General features: G+C 43.2%; 1 protein-coding gene across 6 annotated transcripts in view; it reads left to right on the forward strand.

The window, feature by feature from the left end:
- Positions 1 to 24,282, forward strand: part of SHROOM2 (shroom family member 2) — a 313,178-nt gene that overhangs the window by 226,234 nt on the left and 62,662 nt on the right. For all 6 annotated transcript variants that reach the window (XM_075589388.1, XM_075589387.1, XM_075589390.1 and 3 more), the window contains one exon: positions 19,049 to 19,152. In XM_075589388.1, the coding sequence (XP_075445503.1) occupies positions 19,049 to 19,152 (104 nt within the window). The remainder of the gene's footprint in view (positions 1 to 19,048; positions 19,153 to 24,282) is intronic.

The raw sequence follows: 24,282 nt of genomic DNA on the forward strand, positions 1-24,282 counted from the left end.
TGCAATTGTTACATAGTTACATGATAGATGAGGTTGAAAAAAGACATACATCCATCAAGTTCAACCTATGCTAAATTTAGACAACTGATACTTTATCCTATATCTATACTTCCTTATTGATCCAGAGGAAGGCAAACAAAAAACCCCAGTGTCATATCATCCAAAGATCTCCCATAAGGGGAAAAATATTGCTTCCTGACTCCAAGAATTGACAATCAGATTAATCCCTGGATCAACATTCTTCCCATGTTTACTTATTTGGTATATCCCTTTTTACCTTTCCTTTCTAAAAATATGTCCACCCTTTTTTTGAACAAATCTATTGTATCTGCCATCACAATTTAAAGAGGAATGGAGGCGTTGCCCTCCACAATCAGGGCTCTAGAGTATATACAAATGTGGCAAATAATATAATATATCAAATATTCAGTTTAGTAGATTATGATGTATCCAATGTTATCCATCCAGAAAAAAATAAATGACTATATGAGCAAATTGTGCTCCTATTGAAGGTAATGTCACAGTATAAATGCTTAGGGGATGTCTAAGAAAGCCACATGAGTGGCAAACTAAACCCCCAGATTGCTAGTGAAACAGTCCCTGGAGCTCGATCAATTATATAAAAAACAAGTGAAATAGAAATAATTACTCACTGCTTCTTGGATGTAAGGCGAATTCCTGGAAAAGCGTGCAAACAGTCCAGTAATAGTAGCAGAAGAAGATTTCTCCCACACAGGAAGAGAAGCTGATAACTGCTGGGTCACTAAAAAAAGTACTTTATTCCCAATAGCCCATAAATAGGTTTGCATAAGAGGGAGCGAAGGACGTGCCAATAGAGGTGCCTCGTAACTGTAACTAATATTGTTTGTTGAATAAAAAATAATTGTGTGTTAATAAAAATAAAATAGACTCTACAAGAAAGGTGTTCTGTGCTAGTGAAGTGTAAGATGTGTCTATAAAAATAAAGTACGGCAGAAATGCTGTGTTGGTGATTAATGATAGTGTAAAGTGAAGTGACGTCAAGTGTTACCCAAGTGTAAGTATGTGACCATGTGAAGTTACCAAGAGAATAGAGAAGATCTGTGGAGTCCCTTAAATAAGATGGTAATTTGTGTACCAAGGGTTGCAGAAACCGATCGATATATCTTGATGGACCATCTCCCAAAGATCTAATGCTCGATATGATTGGCCTGCCAGGAGGGCACGCCAGAGACTTATGGAACTTTGGGAGATGGTTGCTGCACGAAACGTGCCAGAGGTTCTTCTCGAGGTTCTGTTTTTTCTTGTATTCTGCAGTGATAAGAATAAAGTACCAGCAGTTATCAGCTTTGTTTTCGCAGCATGATTCTACACGCAGTGCACAGCTGTCTCTTCCTGTGTGGGAAAAATCTTCTATCTGCCATCACAGTATCCATGGGTAATGAATTCCACATTTTAACTGCCCTTACTGTAAAGAACCCTTTCCTTTGTTGCTGGTGAAATCTCCTTTCCTCCAACCTTAAGGTTATGGCCCGAGTCCTTTGTACAGCCCGTGGGATGAATAGTTATTTTGAAAGTTCCTTGTACTGTCCCAGAATATATTTGTATATAGTTATCATATCCCCTCTTAGACGCCTCTTTTCTAATGTAAATAAATCTAATTTAGCTAGCCTCTCCTCATAAGTTAAATTGTCCATCCCCTTTATCAATTTGGTGGCTCTTCTCTGCACTCTCTCTAGTTTCATAATGTATTTTCTAAGGAGTGGTGCCCCAAATTGTACTCCATATTCAAGGTGTGGTCTTACTAATGCTTTGTAAACAATTATTTCTACTCTATGATAAGTGGTCATCCAAAAAAATACAGTAGATAAACATTAAAATATATATTTTGTTATTAATATAGGCACTCCACATTTTTTTTTATCAGAGGAGTAATAAGTATTAACACCTTGCACCTGGTCTATTTTAAGTTTGTTGCATTTTAGGTTAAAGAGGTGAGCAAAGAAATATCAGCATTGGATTTCTTCAGTTGGGATAACATTGTCCTTTTTGTTTTTGGGGTTTTAAGGCTGCCTATGTTTCAGGATATGCTTTTTAGTCTAATATTAAAAAAATACCCTTTCAAAAAGGGTAGCAGAGCACCAAACCACAAGAGGTTTATAACCTCCAAAACTGCTATCAGAAAGCCAGATAAGGTAGGTTCAGCAACCAACTCATTATTTTAACCATGTGAAAACTATATATATATATATATATATATATATATATATATATATATATATATATATATATATATATATATATATATATATAACCACCACTGAGCAAATGTCAGCAAGCCAACCTCACACTGATGATACCCATCAAGGTTGAATCCTTGCTTAAAAGCTGTGTTTAAAGCAGCATGCATTGCTAAGGGTTGCTCATGTAAGTGGCACTGTGTGCTCATTTGCATGTCATTTCCCAGAATCCCTTGCTGCAGTGGAAGTGCTGTTTGCTGGGTGATAATGGTGAAAGACAGGGTTGCAGACCTGTCTAAGACATGCAAATGAATATACAGGAATATTTACAGTTGCTCTTTATATATAATATATATATATATATTTTATATTTATATATTTATATATTTATATATATATATATATATATATATATATATATATATATATATATATATAAAACATATTACCATCCTTGTGTCTGGCAAATAAGAGACAGCACTCACTTCCAGGGGGAAAAAAATGTGTATTCAGGCATGTGTGAACAGTGGGGAAGAGGGGACAAGAGACAGCAAGGCATTACAGGGAGTGGTGAAAATAAAGAGTAATGTTTAATAACCTTTTAAGATATCTGCTAGCTTGGCAAATGTTATGCCAGGTACAACTACTAGTGGATATTAGCCAAGAACCCTAACAACATTATCATAAAATAGCCTGGTAAAAGAAAAAAGAAACCCTGCTGAGAAAAAAAGTGTCACAGGGGACCAGAACGTTTAATACCTAAACCACCGGGATCACTATTACCAGACAGGACACAATAATTGAATAAACAAAAGTTTATTCTGGCAAGCCAGCAAACACACAAAATAGAAGACCACAGTGAAACACTCACCAACTGGGAGTCACAGGGGCAAGAATCTAGCCTCAACTAGGTGCAGAAGCCTGCTTTGGAAGGCTTGTGCTGAACGGCTTCTTCCCCTGCTTCTCCGAAGCTTCTCTGTCAAGCACAGTGCTATTTCACACAGAGCACTTTTGAATCTCCCGCCAGCCGTGTCTCCTATCAACTCCAAAACTGATCTAGTTCCCTGATCCGCTACGCTCCTTACATAGCCCTCGGTTGCTATACTTGACATGGAGCAGGGGCTACCGACCAATCAGGACAAGGATCGTGAGGCAGCAGCCAATTAGAGGACGATGGCTCACCCGGCTGCGTGAATCAAAGGAGGAGGCCAGCTTAGGTACTCAGGACCGGCCCTTGATGACGGAGCTGCTGGCAAGTGGCAAATTAGAATTTGCCAATGGGAATCGTGCCTACGGGGCTCAGACCCGGCAAACGATTCCCTTGGCCAGCCCTATACCTTCCGCTGGGTAGGCGCCTCAGTGTCTGTGAGGGAAAAAAGGCTCTACCCTGGTGAGAGCCCTTCCCTGGACCTGGTAATTGGCCTTCCCCGGTCACCATTTGTCCTAGTACTTAGCCGCTCCCAGCATTTCTCTGCAGATAGCCCAGCTAAGTGAATTACTGGGTCTGCATACAGAGAAATGCTAAGATATAAATTGCATTACTGGCTTGCTGACTAACTGTATGGGGAACATGCTAGTCTAACATGGGGACTAAAAGTGCTTTTCTTTATTATACAATCCCCGGTCCCCCAAACATACAGTTTCCCCCCTTCCAGACATCACACAGTGATTACCTCTTTTCTGGAAGGGGTAACACAAAACATTACATTAAATTACATCCAGGCCCAATGAGCCTCACAGAGGCGGCCATTACATACGGTATGGGCCAGCTGGACTACACCTTTATTATGTGAGGCTGGCTATCCCTACTGTCCAAGACAGAAACAATGGTCAGAAAGTGGAAAAGGGACAATATCATAGGAATGAGCAACTTTCCGGTTATAAGCTGGGTTAACTCAACAGCCCCTTAACAGGAATAAGAGGAGAAAACACAGCAAAAATAAACACGGGCAACTACTAACAAAACAAGGATATGCCAGCCCTTCGCTAAAAATAGAAAACTTATATAATGTACTGTTTCTTTCAGATATTATAGATCATAGTCTTTAACCCCATAACGCTAGGCTCCATTTCCAAAATGTTAATGAGATGCACAAAATTAAAGTTACAAGAAGTGTTGGGCATGATACATAAAGGGAGAATGGTAAACAGTAGTAAAAAGTAGAATGTTCATAACACAAGGCTAGATTAGATCAAAAGCATCTCTTCCCACTGGGGACCATCGTCTGCAGCAGAGACTGGAGTACCGCCAAGCTCCTTCATAAAATGTTCTGCCTCCGGTGAGTTAAAGATGTGGAATGCATCTTTGAGAGAAATGCGTTGCTTTGGCATTACTAGATGGAGAAATTGATCTCTTTTTTTTTTTTGAAGAGCCAGGAGCAGATAGCAGAAAATTCAAGCCGTTTTCTGGACAGCTCTGACAAATAATCCTGAAAGATGACAATCGTTATACAGTATTTGAGAACTTCCCGTAAGATATTAGCAAGTCAAGCTTGACTTGGAAGTTCAAAAACATAAATACAACAATTCTGGGTCTATTTTGATTTTCTCTCCTGGCACCCACTGTATGTTGCCCTTTCCACAGGACTTCTAGGGTTCCCAAAGTCCTTAAACTATTTCTGTCCAATTTCTTCTCTAGGTTTCTAGCCTCATTTGTCTCAAGTTGAGTCTCAGCAGTATACGCAATTGGGTACAGGCACTCTTAGAAACAAAATGGGGAAAAATATGTATGTGCTTCCTGAACCTCCTTCCATTTAACTGAGGCTGCTTTCATCAAGCTTCGGGGGCCTTGGAACTAGGTTTTTTGGCGAACAGGGAGGTTTTCCTGGGGGGTCTGAGTGGAGCTTCACCCTAAAGTAGTCGCACTGCACCATACCAAAAGTCCATACAAATATGTTTTTTTAAACTTATCAGAGTTGTCACCTTTAAAGTGAATCTCATCCTTGTTTCCTGTGAAAAAGTATGGGTTTTGTTTCGGGTTCTGTGGAATTAAGTATTGTAAGATAATAATTGTGCTATAGTAATTGTTTAAGGGTGACATCATAATTACTTTACAAACAAAGAGCAAAACAGTGGGGATCAACACATTTTCCTTTTCAGGGAAAAAGATTTGGAAGGTGGGTCTTGTCTTCCCCTATTTCTGTAATGATCACTGGATGTCAAGGAAGAATACCCTTTGACGTTAGAGGTACACCCTCTGACATTGGGGCCACACCACCCAGTGATTTCCCACCACCCCTCTTTGATCAAAGGTAGTGAAGAACACGTTTTTTTGTTTTGCCAAATGTGAAGTATCACCCCTTTCAAAGCGAGTTCTCTGATAGGGGGAGCATAAATGTGATCACTGTGTCACAGGAAAAAGACTAGTAAACAATGTTAGCCCCAGTGTTTCCTTTTATTTTACATAATACAAACCATAGAGTTCTCCAGATCTGAACCGTGGCACTCAAAGCTCTGGGGATCCCCAGAACTGCTGAGATATGTACGTTTTTACTTTTGCCAGTACTTTCAAGGTAGTGAAGGGTAGTGGTGGTGGCATGAGAGGAGGATAAGGAGGGGGTGAGAGGAGGAGGGGGAATAAAATGAATCTCACAATAATAAGTCCCTTTATTTAGTTTTTTTCATTGTTTTTCTGTGCAAAACAGTGTCATTTAGAAATACACAATACATACATACAGTGCCCTCCCCAAAAAACACATACATGACCCCCCCCCCAAATACACACACACTACCCCCCACACCACAATAACATATATATATATATATATATATATATATGTTATTGTGGTGTGGGGGGTAGTGTGTGTGTATTTGGGGGGGGGTATAGGTATATATATATATATATATATATATGTATATATATATATGTATATATATATATATATATAGGTATATATATATATAGGTATATATATATATATATAGGTATATATATATATATATATATAGGTATATAGATATATAGATATATATGTAATATCTATCTGCCAATAGAAATCTTGGGGCCCAGGACAAATGAAAGGAGTAGCTTCCCCCCCCCCCCTTCCCTGATTAATCCCATCTTCCCCTTGTAATCCCCACATCTCACCCCCCAATTATTCCCCACATCTCACCCCCCAATTATTCCACACATCTCACCCCCCATTAATCCCCACATTTCACCCCCCCCCCCCATTAAACCTCCACCGCACAGCGTATTGTGTGTTCCTTAGGAAAGAGAGAGAGGGGGGAAGGAGAGAGAGAGAGGGGAAAGGGGGAGGGAGAGAGAAGGGGGGAGAGAGAGAGAGGGGGGAAGGCAAGAGAGAGACAGAGAGGGGGAAGGAGAAGGAGAGAGAGGGGGAAGGAGAGAGATGGGGGGATGAGACAGAGAGGGGAGAAGGAGAGAGTGAAGGAGAAAGAGAGAGGGGAAGAAGAGAGTGATGGGAAGAGAGAGGAGTGAGAGAGATGGGGAGAGAGGAGTGAGAGAGATGGGGAGAGAGGAGTGAGAGAGATGGGGAGAGAGGAGTGAGAGAGATGGGGAGAGAGGAGTGAGAGAGATGGGAAGAGAGGAGTGAGAGAGATGGGAAGAGAAGAGTGAGAGAGATGGGAAGAGAAGAGTGAGAGAGATGGGAAGAGAGGAGTGAGAGAGATGGGAAGAGAGGAGTGAGAGAGATGGGAAGAGAGGAGTGAGAGAGATGGGAAGAGAGGAGTGAGAGAGATGGGAAGAGAGGAGTGAGAGAGATGGGAAGAGAGGAGTGAGAGAGATGGGAAGAGAGGAGTGAGAGAGATGGGAAGAGAGGAGTGAGAGAGATGGGAAGAGAGGAGTGAGAGAGATGGGAAGAGAGGAGTGAGAGAGATGGGAAGAGAGGAGTGAGAGAGATGGGAAGAGAGGAGTGAGAGAGATGGGAAGAGAGGAGTGAGAGAGATGGGAAGAGAGGAGTGAGAGAGATGGGAAGAGAGGAGTGAGAGAGATGGGAAGAGAGGAGTGAGAGAGATGGGAAGAGAGGAGTGAGAGAGATGGGAAGAGAGGAGTGAGAGAGATGGGAAGAGAGGAGTGAGAGAGATGGGAAGAGAGGAGTGAGAGAGATGGGAAGAGAGGAGTGAGAGAGATGGGAAGAGAGGAGTGAGAGAGATGGGAAGAGAGGAGTGAGAGAGATGGGAAGAGAGGAGTGAGAGAGATGGGAAGAGAGGAGTGAGAGAGATGGGAAGAGAGGAGTGAGAGAGATGGGAAGAGAGGAGTGAGAGAGATGGGAAGAGAGGAGTGAGAGAGATGGGAAGAGAGGAGTGAGAGAGATATGGGAAGATAGAGGAGTGAGAGAGATATGGGAAGATAGAGGAGTGAGAGAGATATGGGAAGATAGAGGAGTGAGAGAGATATGGGAAGATAGAGGAGTGAGAGAGATATGGGAAGATAGAGGAGTGAGAGAGATATGGGAAGATAGAGGAGTGAGAGATATATGGGAAGATAGAGGAGTGAGAGATATATTGGAAGAGAGAGGAGTGGGAGAGATATTGGAAGGGAGAGGAGTGTGAGAGAGAGAGAGAGAGAGAGAGAGAGAGAGAGAGAGAGGGGACAGGGATATTAGAGGAGAGGATCTGTTTGCTTCTGCCCTGGAGGATTGAGGGGTCCTGTTAGAAACTTGTAGAGAGGGAGGTCTGCCGAGCTGCTTGCTGAAAGGTGGCCATGGAGGTGCCTGTCTTGTCTTGACTTCTACCAGTCAATAGCAAGCTGCCTGGACAAGCACCTCCACGGACACCTTCCAGCAGGCCACCTCTGCGGATCAGGCCAGCTTAGGTTTGTGGGCAGGATAGCCAGGGAGAGAGGCAGCAGCTGCGGGTCTGCAACCTGCAAAGAGCTACAAGTAGCAGCAGAAAGAGCCGCATGTGGGTTGCCGACCCCTGGTATATCCTATAGCTTTGTGTGTGTCACTTTTATACCACTGAAACACTTCTTTAAAAACAGTACACGTATGTTGTGGAACCTTTTAAGGGTGATGAAGATAATGATATGCAAATCGTAGAAGGGTGACCCTGAATAAATGATTTATAAACGTTCATAATCATTTCACTTTTTTTTTTTTATGCATTGTTTTAGCATTTGGACTGAAATATCTGTAATATGGGAAAATAACATAGGTAGTTTATATAATCTACATAACATGCCAAGGTGGGGAAAACATGTATGATTTTGTATGACTTGATCATAACTCGCAACAAAAACGCAACATTTTCTCAGCACTTTGGATTACAAACATCCTCTGCATTCAAAGGGTTAAAAAAGCCATGTTACATAGTAGATGAGGTTGAAAAAGATGTGTCCATCAAGTTTAAACTATGCTAAATTTAGATGTAACGGTTTTTGTGAACCGGCCTGACCCACCCAATCTCACATTGGCCCCTGTGGTCTAACCGGTCCCCATTACAGTGTGATAGTGTCTGGTGGTGCACCTGTTGGCAACAGGACTCCTGAGTCTCCCGCATGATGGTGTATGGGGAGGACCCGTCCAGACAGGCAGCTGAGGTAGTGTGCTGAGTCCTACCTATTTCCAGTGCAGCGCCTCCACCTCATCAGGGTCCCTTCGGTCACTTGGGGATGGTCCTGGCGAGGAACTCCTCTGTGGTGCTCCTCTCTGTACAATCACTCCACACATGTACACGAGAGGGTTTGTAATTAAGAGCATCTTTATTGCTTGAGGTGGGCTAGCTGCCCCTCGCAGTAGTTCCTCTAGCCACTCATAATCATTCAGTGCTTCCCTTTGAAAGGTGTAATTCTCCTTTAATAGGGATTCCCTATCCCAGCCGGGATGTCTTTACCCTGTGCCAGGTCCCTGGACACAGTCTTCTTACTCAGCTACTATAACATAACTTCTACTCCTCTCAGAACTCTGGCAGACTACTCAGAACCCCGCAGAACTAACTTTTAGACACAGTGCTGTGCCTTATGTACACTCTGGAAGCTGACACACCTCTGACATCACTAACCATGGAGTCAGAGCCTGTGACCACTCCCATCCATACACAGGGCACCTCACCAGGGTGTGAGGGCAAACCTCCATAATTACTGCTGGCATGCCCACAACTTACCAGGCCTTACTGTCAGCAGGAGAGATGACTGTAGCCATTTTACATGCCCGCTACATTCTCCCCCTGGTGAATCCCATTGTCCTCGCTGGGACCTAAATTTGCATACCTTCTTCCAGGAAGCACTGTAACACATAACACATAATTGTTAACATCCACAGATCGTACAATATAACAGAAAAATGACCACAGTGACATCTCGCCAAGCCCGCCCCGACCAGCAGCCACGAGCCCGCATAATGCCTTAGTACCGCCTAATAATAGTGACTCTGGTCAGGTTTTCTAACCTCTCTACCACCCATGTCCAGAACCGTAACATGATAATGCCTAGGCAGTCCCCTCTCGGACCTATAGGTCACCCTGTGTTTATGTATATTCCTCCCTATACTCCACACTCGCATCAGGTGATCTATTCTGTCCTCTGCCCTCCTTCCAGTAACTTCATTCCCTTTACTGACCAGGTACATCTCGATGGTTTCCCTAAGCCACCTTTCTCTGTTCTCTTCTATCTCCTCCATGAGGGGTTCAGGGACATACGGGTACTCCAACCCGTGGGAAGACTTATATCGAGCCATTATTGCCCGTTCCGCTCTACTGATTCTGGTCAGGTCAGCCCTACCTGCCCTCCCAGGTAGCACCCATGATAGGGGTTCGTCAGGATCCACAGGATCGGACAGTGTGTCGGGACCCATGGGCTCTATCTCCCTGTGCTCAATCTTAAACCACCGTTCCTGCAGCTCCCTATCTCGCTGCTCAGGGGTGAATTCTCCCTTGGCCCACCAAAAATCAACTACATCCTCCCTTCGGATAAGGAATCGCGTACGATCCATCCAGGCCACATAACCTTCAAAGAGTGGGGCCCACCAACGGTGTTCCTTGAACCTGTGTGAATCCCCTGAGTCACTCTCTTCCGCATCCCCCCATGAGAATACCCCCGATGTCCGTGCCGACCGTGGTACGGACCACCGTGATGATCCCAGGGCCTTGTCCTCTGTTTTACTGATCGCAGGAGGCACCCACCGGAACAGGTGATGGGGGCAGGTGATGGGTGATGGGGGCAGGGGTTTTACCTAGGGCGTGGGGTTGGGCGTAAGGGCAAGAGGGGATATGCCACGGGGCTACGACCCGTTCCCGGCTGTCCATGGACTGATCCAAGGAGGATAGCTCATCCTCATCAGTCTGCGGTTCGCCCATCCAGCTCTTGGGCCCTTGAGGTGATCGGGGACCTTCACCCGATCGCCGAAGCGTCGCTGCATCCTTCCCGTCTGTTCCGCCGCCGCCACCGGAAATGATGTCCTCTCCGGAACCGGAAGCGCCGCCATCTTGGGTTGGACCCCCATGCGGGATCTCTTCCTCGATGACGACATCCGGAAGCTCCGCCGTCGTCTCCACCGGAAGTGGTATCTTCTCCGCACGTGCATCTTGGGCCTGGCACGGCCTTGTTTCCGCTACACCGTCTACCGGAGCAAGGTAAGTAAGTGGCTTTCTCTTACCATTCCGCAGGGGTGTAGGCGTCTCTCGCCCATCGCCACCATATCCTGGGGCGGAGGGACTCCGTCTCTCGGCTCGCCGATCTGCAGGGGACGCCCTGCTTTCCAGGCTGCTACTCACGCCACGGGGTGTCGTCCTCCCCGGTTCTGTCCTGGGCCTCGATTTCACCTCCGCTAGCTCGCGGAGATCCTCATCCGAGTAGTCTCCCTTCCCCGACTTTGGGGTCACCGATCGGGGCGATAGTCTTTTTTCAGTGCGGTCGGGGGGTGACCCGACCGTCTCGGTTGCTGCTGACCCAGCCGATTTAATCGACTCCAGTCCCCTTTCTCCGGGACTTGCACGACTGATCCACAGTGCACCAGGGGACTCGGCGGAGCGCCTAGCCGTATCCCCCGGGGGGTCAGCAGATTGGATCGGAATGAACGTCGGCATTGGCCACAAGTATAATGTCCCGCATTGTGGGCAGCGTGCCGCTGTGTTAACAATGCCTCCGGGCAGCCCGCATTGAAGGCAGAGCCCGACCACCGTCTCAGTGTTGGCCACCCTGACTACCAGTACCCCGCCGGGCACCGAGTAGGGCTGGGTGGAGACCATAGTGCCCACAGTGGAGGAGCAGGCCATTCTTTTAGTAGGGACCACTTTCTGTATGGGTCTCTCCAGGTCAGTGGTTCCTCGCAACTGACTGGTAGAAGCTTCTGGGCCAGCCACTTCCTGCTTCGGCTCCTCCTTCCGCTGGCATAGCTGGAACCCGCCCCCAGGGGTTGCAATTATGGGCGGATCCCACAGGGGAATAGCATGCCCCTTAATTAAGGCCACGCCTTTCTCAGTCCTGGTGGGCGCGGTCTGCGTTTTCACGCCAATTTCCTCATCAGAGTGGGATTCTTTGCCCGCGGCTAGTTCCCGCCTTCTCCTGGCAGCTGCTTTTCGTGCAAAATATCCCTCCTTTTTGCACGTTACCTCCGCGGCCGGAACTACTTCTTGTAGTGGCGCCGTCTGGATATCAGTCCCTGGGCCCAGTGGGTGCATTCCCACAGGCCATAGTTGAAAGTCACTCCCCCTGGTGGAAATCAGGGGAGGGTCCCATAGACTAAGCGGTTGACTCAGCACAGGGGCCGAGTGAGTCACTGTCCATGAAGGCGCAGCCATAGCTTTCGCGCTATACCCCCCATCAGGGCGGGGCTCTGCTGTTCGCGCCATTCCCGGCCAGCTTTTTGCAAGTCCTGGATCAGCCAATTTCTCTGCGACTGGCCCACGCGGTCTCCCTAGCAAGCGGGAACCGCCATTTTGGATAGCTTTTAAGCCCGAAATGTCAGTTTGTTTGCTTTCCTCGCTGGGTTCCCCCCCAGTTATCACAATGTCCTCACACTCTTTTCAAGGGTGGCCCCTCGGTGTCCCAGACAGGACAGAAACGGGGCAGCCACAGCCTTCGCTCCACTCCAGAGCAGATTAGTTAGAGACAGCTCGGCGACAGTTTGCTCTTCAGTGGGGCGCACGCCACGGGTGCCTTCCCCATCAGCCTCTGACCGCCATTTTGGGCTCTCCGCACCACGCGGATCCTCCATTCCTTGGGTTGTAACGCTCTCGTACCAATTATCGTACATAGGGCTCCGCTCTGCGGGGCAGCCACCACACCAGTACAATAAAGATTGCTCAGATGCACCACCACATGTGTACCTGATCTAGGCTGGACTCATGTTGCACTACCTCAGGCTAGGCTCACTCTCTCAGTGTCTGCTGTAACTCCTTCCTCCCAGTCTGTGCTCCCTATGGTAAGTGTCTGGAATGGGCTAGAGTACTCTGGCTCTGCCATGCAGTACTTGGGGCGTCTACCTCTCTTGGTCAGCCTAGCGCAGACCCTCTCCAGGATTCCTGACCACGTTAACAGGCTATCCCTTCTGGCGTCCTACCAACTAGCACTACCTCAAAGTGACTCGGTCAGCTATAGCCCGGCTCCAAACCCCTCACTCCTTTCAGGCCCCTAGGTCGTCCCTGCGAACTGACAATACCCTGTCAGCCCCTGACCACCCCTAGGTCCGTCCCTACGCAGCACAGAGTGGCAGCAGACACTCTCCCTGTTTCCCAGTGTGCCTAGCTAGAGCCTGTCCTGTTGACAGATCTGCTCTCAGCAGCGCCTCCAAATGTAACGGTTTTTGTGAACCGGCCTGACCCACCCAATCTCACATTGGCCCCTGTGGTCTAACCGGTCCCCATTACAGTGTGATAGTGTCTGGTGATGCACCTGTTGGCAACAGGACTCCTGAGTCTCCCGCATGATGGTGTATGGGGAGGACCCGTCCAGACAGGCAGCTGAGGTAGTGTGCTGAGTCCTACCTATTTCCAGTGCAGCGCCTCCACCTCATCAGGGTCCCTTCGGTCACTTGGGGATGGTCCTGGCGAGGAACTCCTCTGTGGTGCTCCTCTCTGTACAATCACTCCACACATGTACACGAGAGGGTTTGTAATTAAGAGCATCTTTATTGCTTGAGGTGGGCTAGCTGCCCCTCGCAGTAGTTCCTCTAGCCACTCATAATCATTCAGTGCTTCCCTTTGAAAGGTGTAATTCTCCTTTAATAGGGATTCCCTATCCCAGCCGGGATGTCTTTACCCTGTGCCAGGTCCCTGGACACAGTCTTCTTACTCAGCTACTATAACATAACTTCTACTCCTCTCAGAACTCTGGCAGTCTACTCAGAACCCCGTAGAACTAACTTTTAGACACAGTGCTGTGCCTTATGTACACTCTGGAAGCTGACACACCTCTGACATCACTAACCATGGAGTCAGAGCCTGTGACCACTCCCATCCATACACAGGGCACCTCACCAGGGTGTGAGGGCAAACCTCCATAATTACTGCTGGCATGCCCACAACTTACCAGGCCTTACTGTCAGCAGGAGAGATGACTGTAGCCATTTTACATGACCGCTATATTGACAACAGATATTTTATCCTGCGTATATCTATACTTACAGTATATTGCTCCAGAGGAAGGCAAACAAAAAACCCCAGTGTCATATCATCCAATGATATCTCATACGGGGAAAATAAATTCTTTCCTGACTCCCAAGAATTGGCAATCGGATTAATCCCTGGATAAACATCCTTCTCATGTTTACTTATTTGGTATATCCCTGTATACCTTTCCTTTCTAAAATGATGTCCAACCTTTTTTTGAACAAATCTATTTTATCTGCCATCACAGTCTCCATGGGTAATGAATTCCACATTTTAACTGACCTTACTGTAAAGGACCCTTTCCTTTGTTGCTGGTGAAATCTCCTTTCCTCCAACCTTAGGCTGCGGTCCCAGTGCGTTGGGCGTGCGCTATGCGCACAAGCACCGCCCCCCAATCTATCCGGGCCCAGTACATGCATCGGCAGGCATTTAGCAGCTGCGCTGTACTGCAAGTTTTCACATACAATTTTTTTGTATGTGGAACGTGCGACGGAGGCATAGCCACGCCCCACCGGCCATTCAGCCAAATGAGTGAACCAGCCGCATGAAGTCATGGCCACGCCCCTGCAAAACCCCCGCCATGCCCCCTCCCATCGCAAACTCTCCCTCTCTCCCAGGACCGCAATCTGCGGTGAAGCGCTGTGCACGCAAGCCACCACTGACTTACAGTAAAAAAAAAGGGCATTCAATCATGGGGCCAAAGTGATCTCATAGCAATTTAGATCCCAAATTTTACAGAAATCTGACGTATTTTTAAATATATTTACAACTGGGTCTCTTGGAGCTATTATTGTTTACTTTGTTTCTATCCCCCATACCTCTCCCCCCTATTTCTTTCTCCTGCCTATTTTTCTCCCCTCCAATGAGAGAGCCAGCTACAAAAGTATTGGGTTTTTCACGTTCAGTAAGACACAGAAAAACAGTGTTCCCCACTCTCTCTGATCACAGAGGGAGCAGTGAGGAATGACTGTGGGTTGAGTCCTGAAAGTCAAAGGGTGATCTCTTGACATCCAGGAATCATCCCGGCAAGAGAGACCAGAAAGAGAAGCAGGCAGCCAAAAATGGGGGTCAGCCCATCTCCCAAATCTAATGAAAATGGAACCCTGAAAAGACGAGGGCTAAGGCTAAAATGGTAATTCCCCACTGTTATGCTCTTTGTAAAGTAATTGTGATGCCATAGTTAAACACTTATTGTAGCACAATTGGTATCTGATGTGAATGAATTGCTCAGTACCTGCAGAAAATCAAACATTCATTTTTTTTTCATTCAACCTTCAAATCTCAAGGTTTACAAACAGTTCAAAAGCAACTGTAACAATGATATAAATTGACCTATACCTGCCTGTCTTTTTATTTTTATTTTTTACAGGCATCAGTCATTAAGAGTTAATTATTAAACATATCACTGTCACATTTTGATCCCACTTCGGATTGCGATGTTAAAAGGAATGTAGCATTCTTTAGCAAAAAAATGTACATTTTAGAAGAGTAATCTCAGTTCATGGACTGAACATATAATTATACATTTGATATAGCATTACTGTTGATTGCTGTGCTATACAATGTAGAATAGCAGTCATAGAGGTTTCATAGGGTAGAACAGTAGCTGCGTTTTTAGTTAACACTTGTTTGTACTCGGTTATAGGATGCACTTTGCAGCTGCAGGTAACATTTATGGTTCATACTAAAATGAATATTCTGCAGTACTGAGTAAAACATGTTGGTTTAGGGAACAAAATCACAATCTTTATTGTACATTGTGTTTTGCCATACAACTACCGCATAATATAAATATATACATGCAGTTGCTTCTGGGTTATGTTTAAAATGGTTTATCCTATTATGCTTTCCCACTTATGTCACGAATGTCACACCTGTGAGCATGTGACCTTGTATATGTGACGAGGGTTAATACACACAGGTATTTAGCTGACCCATATTTCATCCCATGGGCTCCCTCAAATTAGCAATATCTCCACTCAATCCGTCACCATATATATCTTAAATCGCTTCCACCATCAAGGATACAGAAATTTTTTATCGCCATGGGGTGCGTGTCCCCGTTCACTAAGAAAAATGTGTAATTAACACACACAAGATTATTTTAGCCAAATTTCAAAAAATGCAATCACTCGCTTCAGAATGTGCTAAATTCAATTAGAGCCCAAAACAATATGTATTACATTTTACATTTAATATACAAAAGTAGTGCAGTGTTATGGTTACAGAAAAAGATTATTACAAAACATACAGTACAATATATGCAGACCGTTTCATCAAAATAATGGGATAAACAAAGAAAATGTAATTTGCTCTACCACAGAACTATCAGATTCCTTCAAAGTGGCCTGAAGTTGGAAATCCATGTGTAAAATTGACTTAACACGCCCTCTAGGTTGAATTCTAAATTCATATCTTAACTGCGTGGTTTCTATTATAATCTTCCTGCATTGGAAATTGGATAAAGCCACGTTCTGGGCATGTTCTTAACCCTCCTCCCACCTTCAGTCTCCAGTGACACTTTATTGCGGAGAAAATAAGGCTTTCCTTTTTAAAGCAGCAAAACATGTGAAATCTTTTATGTTTTAAAAAAAAAAAAAAAAGTTCTGTAGTATTAGATAAAAGTGTTTTGGTATTATTTTTTTAAATCAACTCTTAATGCCATTTTTATGAGTTTTAAAGCTTCCTTTGATTTCTATAGCACGTTTTAGCCCACCTCCCAGGCAGTGCAAGATCTTTGCAACACTTTCTTGTTTGTGATCATTTGCTGCTAATGTTCCCAGCAGTTTGAGCTGTGAACTGTAATAATAGATAATGTTACATTAGTAATATACTTATACATTGTAGCTCCTGAGTTACACTGACTGAAGGATTGATTGAAACTGAAAGGCGGCCATTATGTTAGGCACACAATCAGGATTTTTAAAGATTTATAACAGGAGCACCAAACGATTGCCAATTTAGGTAGGAATGTTGAATTATACATTGTCACATGTTTTTACATATACAAATATATATACTGTATATATATTTTTTTTTAAAGGGGGAATGTAGTATTTCTGTTTTAATTGAATGGTGCATTATATGTCCCATATGTTTATCCCCATAACTCCTAGAATAATGAATTGCATTATAACTCATCACGTTCGGGTGAATTTGTAAAAAGACTATTTTTCATGCGGTTAATGCTAAGTTTAATAGACAAACTACTATCCGACCTTTTACACCCTCACAATTGTGGAGTGTTTAGCATAATTTTAATTTATCTGATTGGAAATGTTACAACGATATATTTGTAATTCTTGTGAATAATTGTCGGAGCCATGACATTTTGTATTTAGTATATTAACATAATCATGGACCGTCTTCCTGGCCACACCCCCTGGTGTTGTCCGGAATCTCTTTCAAGTTATATTAAAAGGTTTCTTGCTTATTCCTAGTCAGAAAGAGTTGTGACTCCAGATTTCAATCATCGCACTTTAAAAAACAGACTTTGGCCCCAGATAACCTCCCTTCTAGACAAACACAGAAAAGCAGGCTACGTCTTGACCTCCATAAAAACAATTTCTTGTATTTGTAAGATGCTATTTCCAACCCAAATTATCCTCTGGTGTGCCAGATTATTAAAATACTGAATATTTTCTGGCCTCATCCTGGCCATTTATATTTCTGTGTTTATAAGTGTAGAGGCTGAGTGTATATGGACTTGTGAAGATTGGGATTAGGAAGTGTGAGCTGTTTTTTTTTAATTAATAAAATAAAATCTACAGGGAGGTGAAACTCTACAGGGAGGCTGTAGAATATGTTTAATTACATTTCAAAATTAATTTTTTATTAATTATTAAAAAAAATATTATTAATCAATTAAATAAAATTACATTTAATTAATTTATTAAAAAGCATTTCTCCCATGTACCACCTTCCCTCACTCTTCCTGTCCACCCTTTCTTCTGTTTGTACCGGTGCCCTCTTCCATCTCTCTGCACCTCTGCCATCTTCCATTTCCACACTGAACTTTCTCACTCTTACCCATGACTGTATCTTTACCTCTCCTTTCTTGCCTCTGTGTGCCATGTTTCCCAATTTATGGTTTACCTTTTTTTCTGCCAGTTTATTCATCCTTTTACTATCCCCCTTTACCTCTCTGCACCCCTCTTTTTGCTGTCCCCTCTGTGCCCCACTTTTTTTTCTGTTTCTTCTTGCTTTCACTCTCCTCTCATTTCTCTATACTTTTCCCTGCCCTCAAGTTTACCATGGCCACAACCTATTGCTGCAGCAGGGCACAGGAAAACATCCGACCCATGACTGCTCTCATCACCATGCAGTAAGGGGCTAGTAGATCTGCTCCATCCCTTGGCTCTATATCAGCTTTGAGTCATGGTCGTAGGACAGGGGTGGGCAACTCCAGTCCTCAAGGGCTCCAACGTGCCAGGTTTTCAGGATATCCCTGATTCAGCACAGGTGGCTCAATCTGAGCCACTAATTGAGCTACCTGTGCTGAAGCATGGATATCCTGAAAACCTGAACTGTGGGTGACCCTTGAGGACTGGAGTTGCCCACCCCTGTCCTCGGAGAATTACCTGCCGAGTTGCAGGTATGCAGATTTGTATTTGCACGTGGCATAACAACAACCCAATAAAGCAGCTGAATTTCCCTTTTACCTAAGAGCAGACCTGGTAGAGAACAAGAAATCTCAGCAGTGTCAAAAATAGCTTGGAAGGCTTTTATGTTCTGGTTTTCATGCCTATTATGACATGGATCAAGTCTTGATATCCGTTCCTTTGGATCGTAGGCAAGTCACGATCCCAAACAAGTATTAATTATGGCTATAAAATCTGATTCGCTCCGCTAATGTGTAGAAATCTACGTTTATATCAGTATATCTCAAAAGCAGCTACTGCTTTATAAAAAAGAAAGAAAATGTTCTTACTGTAGAAGTATATAACCAAGATGAAAATGTAAAAGTGTGGTAAATATATTTTCTATGTACAGTAAATATACACACTAATGCTATGTTTTTCTATCAGTGGAGTGAAATACACCTTTAAGATGCAAACGGCTGCAAGGTTGTGTAGTTGTCCGGGCTCTGAATAATAATAGCTAAGGCACAGCAAATGTGTTCGTTCAGTGAAAGTCATGTGGTGTGTTGCTGCACTTTGCATGAAGCCAATAGTGCGCTTTGTCTCATCATGCTGGCTTGGCTCGCTCTCAGGCAGCTCAAGCCCACAAAATAAAGGGTTTCATAATAACACATTTCTCTCTCTCTCTCCTGTAACTTGATGACTGGGGTGCCTGACGGTGCTTTTTAAAAATTATTTCTGCAGGGAGCAATCGTTGATCCAAAGAAGCAAGTCGACAGTGCAAGGGACGACTCGGAAAACGCGTCTTTGACACGTTGCAGCAATAACACGGGGAGCTCTTCTGCGAGGTAAGAGGCATTTCTGCCCTTGTTGCTAAGGTATATCTGACATGTCGCTGCTTCAACTGGGACTGACAAACCATATTGAATCTTCTGTTGCTTTTCATGCAATGAATGAAACTGCAGCTGTATGTTTTTAACTGTGGGTTTTCTATTAGGTATACAAAGGAAAGGTGGCTTTTATGTTGATGCCTAGAATGAGCTGAGGGTTTTTTTTTTTTTTTTTTTTTTAATGACATTCATTTATGAATTATCGAAATACATAGGGAAATTAATGGAAATAATCATAGATAAATGCTTCAGTGCAAGATAAAATAGTTTGCTTTATATTTTATGGATTTTTGTCGTGCTATTATATTCTTGATGGCTGTTCGAAAATGTCTAATCCTATTTAGTGCATTGCATTGTGCCTGATGTATTTAAAAAAAAAAAAAACCTGTAAATGTTTTGTTTAATGAATCCAATGTATTCGTTTTCCTACCATTTCATTTAACCCTTTTCATCAATACACCATCAACACATTGGTATGCAAGGGATTGATAAGGATCAAATGAGGTATTTCAAGAATTGCATTGTACAGTTGGTAAAAACCAACCTCCTTTCACCTAAAAAGCATTCACTGTGCATTTATAGATGGTGCTTGTTCAGTACACTCAATCATATTTCTGGTTTGCTCTTCTATCTCTGCTAGCTGCAATTTAGAGCAGACATGATTTGTATGCCTGTGTAGGAGGCATACATCTCTGCTACTGAAATAACACAGCGCAGAGAACAGAATGCTGCATAACTAGTGCTTAATATGCATAATACACCTACACCAGAACATAGCATTAGCAATATAAATCATTCTTCCTAGCTGTGTATTGCACTAAATCTAAATGGCATGATGATTTTAATTGTGAGAACAATTTATGGAATGCAGTACTCTGCATTAATGTACTACCGTGGATGTAATACATGGACATCACTGTACGTATCCATGCAGATGTAGCTGTTATAGTAATTTTGGTTAAATGGCACATGCAGAATATAGATCTACTTTAAAGGGGTGTTTCCTCTTGCCTGTTTTTTTCTTTCTTTACATTTTGTTTGAATAAATGCAGCAATTCCTTACCATCGCGGCAACGCGATTATCGAAGCTTCGATCGATCCATTCTCCCGTGATTGATCGGCGAAGATCCTGTTTCCCAGGGCATGCAAAAGAGGAAGTGGTCTAGCTTCCGAAATAGTTGCTAGAGCAACCCAAGGACGCTTAATAAATTATAAAAAGAATTAAAAGGGGCATAGAGAGAGAGGAAAAAAATGCAGTAAATATCATCTGATCCTACACAACTGATTTTATTAGTATCGGAGTTATTTATTATCAGTCTGGGGTCATACCACCTCCAGGGCCACGGTCCCTCCGGCACTTCCACATCACGTGACTGCTCTCTTGAAGCGATTATGTGATGCTGTTTTCGGCCAGATGTGACCAGGTAGGGTCGGGCCCATCCCTTCAATATGGTACACGGTCGATGCTCCATCGCCATGCCAATGGCATAGAGCCCCTAAAAAAACGAGCAAGGGGGAAAGGTGTACGGTGTGCGTCATAAGAGCCCCGGGGGTGGCACTTTTATCTGCGAATACTGTATGTCAAAAGGGTTCAATATACAAGCTTAGTTGAGTTACTAGTACCATGTCGAAATTCCAATTGTGTCAGGAAAGAGCCTCCATCCTCAAGAGCCAATAAGTCAGGGATTCCATTTCTGTGGTCTTACACAGCGATTCCTCACAGGCTCCTCAGCCTCCCGATGCGTTAGGAACGAGCCAAAAAGAAAACAAGAATAATATTACAATTGTTGTATTTAAAATGTAATTTTAAAGTGTAGAGGATTAAGGTCTGAAATTAGCACGTTGTCCAATACTTTGACAATCGTGTAAGTAGCTGGTGACATGAGAAGTGGTACAGGATAAACTAAGGATGGAAAATGCTGATATAGCCATTTACGTAGGAGACAACCATACCGGAGAAGAAAGTGTAAACACCTTGTTCTTCGATAAAGGTTATGTATTTATTGTCAGTGTTGTTGGGGAAATGTAGGAGGTTTGCATTCCATTTTCTTCGTGATCTAAAAAAAAGAATGATCTAAATCATTAGATTTCAAGACGGCAAAAAAATAATTTTTGATTGCGAAAAATACTGAAATTCACTGTACTTTGTTGAGGCGAGTTTAACTTAAAGATGGGTTGGGATGGGGGTGTTGTGAAAAGGGATAGAGCGTTCTAGAGGTAGGTGACAGTAGTTAAAAAATATTATAGCTATAAGACAGCAGTAGGGACAAACCGTAGAAAAGAGGTTGATCTAGACAGAGTTGGTGTATAATGAGAGGTGTAATGTGATTATCTAGAAAGAGAGAGTACAGGCTGTACCATGAGTGAAGAGTCTTGAAATAAAAAATGCAAAATACGTAAGAATACCACTTGTGAGCACATTCACATGTCTCAGACAGGTCCACAAACCTGCCTTTCCCCATTATCTCTTAGCATACAATACTCCCACTGCAGCCAGGGATTCTGGGTAATGACATCAAATGAGCACAGGGTCAGCTATTGCGACAAATACAGAATGTACGCCGGGCATCTTGTACAATCTACCACGATGAAACTAATTTGAGACCACAAACCTTTCCGTGACTTTTGTGTTGTCCTTCTGGACTCATTCCCTTGAATTTAGGTGCTGGAAGAAAAAGGAGTCTATATTTGCAGCCTGTGGTGGAGCTTTAGGGTTTAAAAAATGGTGTGATTATAAGTATGAAAGTGTAGTATAAAGACAAAACTCTGGTGCGCAGCATGTTAAAAAGCCAACAAAGCATAATTACTGCACTCTTTTGAAATCAGGTTTTTGTAGCAGTAAATCAAATCCAGCAAGTACTCAACATTGGATTCATGCCTGTGATAGAAAAAGACTTGGGTTTGACAAATGGCTTCATATCTTGGATCGAGCAATGAATGTGTTTTCTCTACGTGTTCCACATGTTTTCTTTTAACATACCGCTGTGCAGACTAAGATGTTCTTTTGCTATTTTAATTAAGACTAAGCAAATATGTTGCTTTTGAGCAGTCCTCCAGGGATAGATGTAGTACACTCACCTGGTTGAATGGCTGACGTTAGATATTTTTTTTTTTTAGTGTTTTATCAGCGTAACTGTGATACTTGAAGCCATGTGAGGTAATTAGCTGACTAAGTGACCTTTCTAAAGAAAAGTTAATTTAAAGGTGCAGTCACTTAGTTGATAAGAAAATGAATATATGGTAATCACGGGGTAAATGGGTTAAGGGCCTTCTATATATTCCGAAGCAGCTGTTCAGAGATATTCAAGTAAAACGGGCATGAGTGGCGCTTAGTGCTATATAGAATAACCTCCTATAAGGGAGAAGGAGTGGCACAGTGAGTAAAGACACTGACTGTCACTGAGATTGTTTCACGGGAACCTGGTTCAATTCCCAGTGTCGGCTCCTTGTGACCTTGGGCAAGTCACTTTATCTCCCTGTGCCTCAGGCACCAAAAACATAGATTGTAAGCTCCACGGGGCAGGGACTGTGCCTGCAAAATGTCTCTGTAAAGTGCTGCGTACAACTAGAACATACTATTATTATTATAAAAATAATTTTGAACATAGCCTTTCCATGTCTCTTGTTTTTATTTGTCTGACAATATGATAAATACACTTTAGTTATCCTAATTATTTCTCTGTTTTTGAGATACATACATTTGATTGCTTTCTGATTGGGTCCCTCAGAGTCCTAGATGAACTAAAACCTTAAGAACATGATTTGAAATAAGTGTCAGATTTTGTTATGCACCGCTCATCAAAATTTACCAGTTCAGATTTTTACTAGCATTAGTTCACTTTGAAGAGAGGACGCTAAACTCATGTAGAAAACCAATAGACAGCGGAGTAGATGAATGATGTTCTATCCACGGAAGGGTGAGAAGTTGCAGGAGGACAGCCATACCAGGACTTTGCCATGTGTATCAAGAGAATGTAGAATGGGAGTATTCAGCAATATGAGAAGGTATAGAGAGATGGAGGAGAGGAAGACGACGTGATCTTGCTTAAGGGTCTCGGCTGCTTTTAGAAGGGTAATTCCAGTAGAATGGGAAGAACGGAAACCAAACGTTAAACAAATGAGACACATGTATTTTAAATGGAAGGTGCAACTCTACGAAAGTGTTTTATAATTCAAGTCATATGTTCCAATCAACTGTGACTTCTGATATGTGGTTACATTTAATGTTCAGTTGGATTTAACCTCAAAATTAACCTGCAATAAAATAAGTGGAGAGTGCTTTAACATTTTTTTTTTTTTTTTTTTTTTTTTGCAACTAGTCCCATGGGCCTAAATTGGCAAGATATTAAAGTTCAAAGTTCTAGCAGCAGTATTGGTCCTGGAGGTATGTAGATTATGATGCCTTTAGGGGGCCAACACTAGAGGTGGAGATAAATAAGTACAGTTATTTATCTATGAATCACCCTCATGTCGGTCCCCTAAAAGGTGAGAGGATGCACAACTTGTACATATTTGGCTGGATGCTCTCCCTGTAGGTGCAGCTACTGAACAAATACATAATGATGGAGAGTGGCACACAAAATGAAAATAAATATATATACAGTATATTTATATATATATATATATATATATACAGTGGTCGACAAATCACCAAAAAATCTACTCGCCGAACAAAAAAATCTACTTGCCACCTAGTACCACACGTGTGCTGCTTGGGCCAATAGGAGCTCGCCACAATGTTAAATCCACTCGCCCCGGGCGTGCAAATGTATAGGTTTGTCGAACACTGTATATATATATATATATATATATATATATATATATATTACAGAAATCATTTAGACGGGTGTGTCACTCGCCACCATTCTGTCCACTAAAAGTTATCATGATCCACAAGGAATCTACAAAGGTACCAAACATAACCAACCATTTTAATGACCGAGTATGTGCAATGAGAAAATTAAACTTGGCAATGTATCAATTTTTTTTGTTTGTTGAAAAAGTAGACTGTTTGCACGGTGACTTTGTCTACTCACAGAGGATATACTGTACATCCAATTATACGGCAGAGATTGTTAGATTTATAAT

Source organism: Ascaphus truei, chromosome 3 (assembly GCF_040206685.1).
Source record: "Ascaphus truei isolate aAscTru1 chromosome 3, aAscTru1.hap1, whole genome shotgun sequence".
Lineage (NCBI taxonomy): Eukaryota > Metazoa > Chordata > Amphibia > Anura > Ascaphidae > Ascaphus > Ascaphus truei.